The following is a 6,623-nucleotide window of genomic DNA, read 5'->3' on the forward strand; positions in this document are numbered from 1 at the left end:
AGTCAAACTCCTACCGGGCGCTCTGTTGTCAGTGGGCGGGGGAAAACTACAAAAGCCCGAAGACAGCCTGCCCCAACCACGATAGCCTGGATACCAGGTTAAGTCCCTCCCGCACGTGCTCATGTATAAACTTACACAGATGATTAGCCACCTCCTGACGTGAGAGTGGAAGAACTGGAAAATCTACATGTTTCACGGGTAACCTCTGACCCTAGAAACCTTCGACCCCTGAACAATGTGGAAACCTGTCTCATACGTTACTACGAGATCCCTGACAGGTACACCGGTTTTTGCACCCAGGCAACAAAGTTTAAAATAACAGCTGTTCAACACAGGCTGAAAACGGACGATCTTTTTAGGATAACACTTGTAGCAGCTGAGTAGTGCAGCACAACACCTGTAACTTGACGTAAACAACCGGTAAGTTTTTGTTGTTTTTTTTCGAGAAGTTTTAGTGACATACTCGGAAGTTAGCCTGGTGTCAAGTCTATCGTGGTTAGGGCTGATTTTCTTCGGGGCTGCAGGAGCTCTTCCCCGCCCGACTCAGCTAGGTTCCCCGGTAGGTTTTTTCACGACGGGAGTTGTCCTACGTACAGACGTAACACTCCTACCGGACGGTCTGTTGAGGCTGAATGGGGAGAAGACTCTTGGAGCCCCGAAGACAGCCTGCCCCGACCACGATTGACTGGGTATTAGGCTAGGAAGTGTCAATGTAGCCAAATAGTATCTCCCTAACTAGTAACCATTCACGTGTAAGAATTTGTTCATTCGTAGGTTCTTGTTGTTGTACTTTTGCTAACCAGTGCTTGATCTGAATGTGTTCCCACCCGAAGCTAATGCAGGTGACAATACTCGTCCTTGAGACAAATTAGTAGTCTTAAAGGCACCCAAATGATTTCAGGGCAGATAAAGGGCATTTTTTGTCATTTTTAAATGTAGTATAAGTGAGCTCAACAGTGAGTGAGTGAGTGAGTGAGTGAGTGAGTGAGTGAGTGAGTGAGTGAGTGAGTGAGTGAGTGAGTGAGTGAGTGAGAGTGAGTGAGTGAGAGTGAGTGAGTAAGTGAGAAAGTGAGTGAGTAAGTGAGAGAGTGAGTGAGTAAGTGAGAGAGTGAGAGAGTGAGTGAGTGAGAGTGAGTGAGTGAGAGAGTGAGTAAGTGAGAGAGTGAGAGAGTGAGTGAGTGAGTGAGTGAGTGAGAGTGAGTGAGTGAGTATAAGTTGAATCAGCCATATACCACAACATACCAATGCCTGTGTGAGGCTGCTTCTAGATGTTTATTGGTGGTACCAAAAAATAAAGGGCATTCCCACGTAGCTTGTTTTGGGGGGCTATTGCAAACGCCTTAAGTATGAAATGAAGAAAGTGTGTTAAGAAATTAAATGGCAATATCAGATAGAATATTTTTTGCTTTGCTGCTCTGAAATTGCATTGGATAACTTTAAATTACAAAAGGACATAGCCGTTCAACGACCTCTTTAATTAACTGGCCTTGGTTGTCAAAAAACTCGTGTATCTTGTAGTTTATCTTATGTGCAATCTAAAGGGACACGAGTGGTAGCAAGGTCCCTTCAGGGGAACAGGCGCCAATTTACTATCAGTAGTGCCAGTTTGTCAAGATGACTGACCGCTTCAAGGTCCACTATAGGCCGGGTCCTCAGATATGGTCCACTGACCACTAAAATTTAGGCTGGGACAACTAAAAGACACGTTGGGACATTTTTGGGATAATACAAATAGTAATCAACATTACAATGTCAGCCCTTCTTTTGTTTATCAGGCACACGTCCCGGCTTTTGGATCTGGAAAAGTCCCCCGAAGTTTCCTTTACTCTGCAATTATAGTGCGCATGGGAGTCAGAATGTAAGCAAAATAAAGTTGACTTCAAGTTGAAACTTAAAAAAAAAACAGTTGGGAAAGTTCATCCTCACTTCGGGACAATTTAAAAATTTATTTTTGGGACAGTGCTGGGACAGTAGGAAGAAAAGTTAATTTTGAGGCCTGTATGTGACAATACCTTGTTGATGACGTAATGTTTCCAGTTGTTTTACGTCCAGCTATGCAGCTGTGTTACTTCCAGTGTGCTAGTCAAATGTCGTGTTACTAACGTAGCATATAATAATTTCGGACCCCTCTTAAGCTTCCAGTATGTTATAGTGCAAGCTCGAATTCGAAGTTTGTTCACCTCACCACTGATACATTCAATATCGGACGCAAGAAATTATGCTATTCCTTCATCAACAGATGAACAGCACAACAGATTGCACAGCAAAACAAGAGTTCTGAGATCTCATACCTCCATGAAATATGGGCTTGTTTTGTCATACTTCATTTCAACATGTCCTCATTAATTATGCAAATAACCTCTACATTAACATAATATACGCATAGTGGTGCTAACCTTTAAGTAACTTACACATGTCACGAGGTATAAATTCCCATCATTCACCAATAAGGAGTCACAAAATTTTTACATTCATTATGCAAATTAGGCCATCATTTGCATAATTGGAATCTGTTGATGTTCCGCATGCCACAGATTAAATAGATTACATGTATAGCAGTTCCATTATATAAAACACTGTAATTATAGAATTTCCTCATCAATTATGCAAATTGAGTCCGCATTTGCATAATTTGCATTTAATTATGTACAACTCGCTCTCTGGTACCTACACACCAAAATGATGAAAATACGTTGTTACAATCTGGACTTATTGGCTTTGAAAGTTTTTACCAGAAACTAATCTGCAGTTCCAGAACAAGCTGCTAGGGGGACCAAACTTACACCACTTATTTCTGACAGGATAATCTATCTGTCACCAAAAGGTCAAGACAATAGCTTGTTCAGGACAAAAGATACAAAAACCGGAAGTTCTGCTGCAGTACCAAGGTCATCCACCAGGAGCCCCATACTTGACCTTGACCTTCGTCTTCCTTAGACTTACCATCATACCAAATATCATCACAATCCATAAAGGCGTTCTGAAGTTATGCTGACTACAAATGTGCGGAAACGCAAACACACAGACAGACACACAGACAGGGACAGACAGGCCAAAAACAATGCCTCCATTTTAATGGAGGTAATAACAGTCTGTATTACAATGTGCCTAGAAGTCTTACTCCAACTTCAGAAATGTTTTAACGTGTATAAATTGTTGTTTTATAGTTGATTTATGTTACGGCTGTTTTACGGTGACATACTAGAAACAAAGAAATTCAATTCGATTTGTATTTCTTTTTCAGACAAAACATGTGCGTTCTGACTTGAGGCTATGCACTGACGCCACCATGGGTCTGTGATTGTTGAACTGAGCGTAAAATCACGTGTAGCCCCGGGCGCCACATGCACTCACCTTCATACGGCGTTCCATTCACCGTTTGTCAGTTGTTCAACCTCGGAGAAAAGCGATGAACCAGAATTAACCGTTAGAGATAGCCCTCGGCGGACGAGTGGTAACATATCGTCAGACTGTGGGGGGAAAGTCCACGACAACGACACAAGTGCTAAACGTTGTGTCAGCAGACAACATGCAGGCTAGGCTAACCGCAGCAACACATTGGAATGACGAAGAAGAAGAGGAACGAAGAGATCCAGTGACCAAGAACAACGATTCAAAGTGTAAGTACATAATTTAATTGAAGGTCAACCCAAAACAACAACATTTAAGACCATATGGTAGCTCGCCATAAGGATAAGGGTTCACCAAATGATATATAAACCACCTTGGAGTTCATCTGTAATTTGGTAGTTAGGTGAGAGATCTTCGATGTGTTGGTTGGATCTGAAGTTTTAACTTTAAACAGATATATTAGCCACGTAGTACCTGGCTTCGGCTAAGTATATGTCATGAAACAGTAATTATGATTGGTGCAATGTTTTTGATTTTATCCAATAGGAATGTATGTCCCTTGTGCAATGGAAAAGTTTACTCATTTTTTGTGGTAATCTTTCATAGGCCGGTTTTAGTTGTTACAGCAATGATACTGCTATAATAGCATTATGAAGCGTCGTATAAATCGAATGGACTGGAAGGATAGTGTCTTTCTCAGGGTCACGAGCACAACGTATAGCCTGGCCGGATGCCAGGGATCGAACCCAGGACCTCTCAGAGTAGTACACCTCACGTTTGCTAGCCTAGACACTCAGCCATTCTTTTTTTACATTCCAACATGTACATTTCATGACTAGACATGGTGACGGCACACTCACTGAGTTATATCAACTCATTTGATGCCGTCACCAACGCATAGGACAAATACAGGACAAGACAATACTCATTTTCACTTGAGTTAACTTGTGAGGAAAGTCGTGTAAAGCAGCCTTTCCTAAGGGCACAAGGTTAGTGACATGCCATTGTCAGGACTCGAACCCGGGACCTCTAATAATCTTGGTTCCGAGTCGAGCACTACTCTGCCGTTACGCCACATTACCACACTGTGGCGTTCTTGGCCATTCGACATCAGTTGTCATTCGAAAATTCAGCCCACATAGCAAAAGGAATTTCATCTAGATCTTGTCCGATTTTTACCTCACAAAAGATTCGACGTTGTCATTTTCCGTGACCTGAGCGATGATAGGAGCGACACAAAAGATGTCTCTAAACAAAAACAAACACATCGACGCTGACCTTTGGAAGTGCTTGAGGCGTTTGTCCAGTGTTTGCTTATTTGGTGGGCGGTTCACACGTGTGATTATTTCAGCATTGTGTGACAAAATACAAAACAAAGACACATGAGACAAAACAACACACGCACAGACATGTCAAGCTAGCTATATTGCGGCTGAAAATCAGTGTATTTATCATAATCTGTCCTGTTTTGGAGAGCTTTTAGTTTATTTATATGCATGAGAAGTACACTTATTGTCCAAGGTCAGCCGGTTCTTTTTCAAGGTCAGTAATTCGAGTAATTCAGGTCCTTTGGCCAGGAATGCCTGGGTAAAGCCCTGTCTCACAGTTAAATATGTCCCACCGAAAATTGCCGATCTCTGCCCCAAGCATGGTTGGGAGTAGGTCGGGAGCACGGTGGTTGGTTGGCAAGGGCTCGAAATACCCATGTGCAATGTGCAAAATGTACATCATTTTCAAGATTTGCACCTAAAATATTTTGAATGTGGAATTTTTCATCTAGAGCAGGAGGGCGAGGGGGTGTTGCAGGCAAAGAAGCAAAAATTACTTGGAATTTCGTACTCCCAGCCCCAAGGACAGACATTTATTTCTGTTTTGTTACCCACTTTATCTAGTATTGTGTAATAATCTGTTAATCCTTAACAGATAATTACACAATACTAGATTAAGTGGATTACTGTTCTTTTCCTTGGCCTGAATAAAAAAAAAAGATACAGCAGACGTCACAATGTGCCACGGATTCATCATTTATACATTTATTTATTTATTCATATATTTATTCGTTTATTTATTTATTTATCTATCTATCTATCTATCTATCTATCTATCTATCTATCTATCTATCTATCTATCTACTTAATAAAAAATATTCATCTATTTCATTTATCAATATATATATATGTTTATTAATGTATTTTTGTTATTATTAATGTTTATTCATCCACCTATTTATTTGTTTATTCCTTTATCCATTTATTTATCTATCTATTCATTAATCTGTTTATTTGTTTATTTATTTACCTATTTATTTATTCATTTATCTATTCATCTATTTATTAATCCAGTTTTTGTCTATTCATCTATGTATTTATTTATTTTTATTTATCCATTTATTTATTTATTTATCTATCGATTTATTAATCTAGTTATTTGTTTGTTTATTAATCTATCTACCTATTCATATATTGGTTTATTCATCTATCCATTTATTTATTTATTAATCTATTTGTTTATTCATTTATCCGTTTATTGATTTATATTTGTAATAATTTATTTATTTGTTTACTTTGGCACTAGTAAAATCCCTGTCCAGTGCCCTACGGACGGGGTGGTCACGCCGGTCCAGCCTGCGGCGGAGACGGTCCCCTGAGCAGGCGGGAGTAGCGAGCCTCCTGCCGCAGATCGTCACGCACGGGCTGGCGGACCCCGGCAGGGCTGACCGCAGGGTCAGGATCAACGTCAGCGGGATGAAGTTCGACACCAGGGAGAGAGTGCTTCTCAGGTAGGAGACCACGTAAACACGTTATGTAATAAAGGGTTAATGACCCGACCCGACGTGTATATGGTGAGATAATCCCTGTTCGGGTGCGATTTATACCTTTTTAATTGTGCTGTATTTAAAAAAAATATTCAAAATGAATTACAACACGTTTTTAATAGATAAATACTACCAAGTCTTAACACTAGTGTTAGTGTCCTGTCCCCTGTACAATGGTACGGTCCAAAAAGTGGGCGGTCATCTGAATAACCGCCTACTTTTTAGGTTTTGGCCTGATAACCCATGGGAAATGGAGCCTTCTGATTGGTCGACGGCTGCTGGCTATATGATAATTTAGCATTAAAGTTTATCTGTGTTGGTACAAGTCATTTTGTACCAAAGACTGAACTTTAACTGCCAACACTACAATGAATGGGGACTTACCCCAATTTTCGGCTGACTCCGTCAACCTTGTTCACGGAATGGACCCGTCTACATCAGACCTACACTGAACAGA

General features: G+C 40.6%; 1 protein-coding gene across 1 annotated transcript in view; it reads left to right on the forward strand.

The window, feature by feature from the left end:
• Positions 1-236: 236 nt before the first annotated feature.
• LOC109464721 (potassium voltage-gated channel subfamily A member 7-like) overlaps positions 237-6,623 on the forward strand; it is a 9,517-nt gene continuing 3,130 nt past the window's right edge. Inside the window, exons 1-3 of the mRNA XM_019761788.1 lie at positions 237-420; positions 3,245-3,620; positions 5,926-6,130. Of these exons, the coding sequence (XP_019617347.1) occupies positions 3,530-3,620; positions 5,926-6,130 (296 nt within the window). The 5' untranslated portion in view covers positions 237-420; positions 3,245-3,529. The remainder of the gene's footprint in view (positions 421-3,244; positions 3,621-5,925; positions 6,131-6,623) is intronic.

The sequence above is a fragment of the Branchiostoma belcheri genome, unplaced genomic scaffold, assembly GCF_001625305.1.
Source record: "Branchiostoma belcheri isolate BF01 breed outbred unplaced genomic scaffold, Haploidv18h27 scaffold14, whole genome shotgun sequence".
In the NCBI taxonomy this organism is placed as follows: Eukaryota; Metazoa; Chordata; class Leptocardii; order Amphioxiformes; family Branchiostomatidae; genus Branchiostoma; species Branchiostoma belcheri.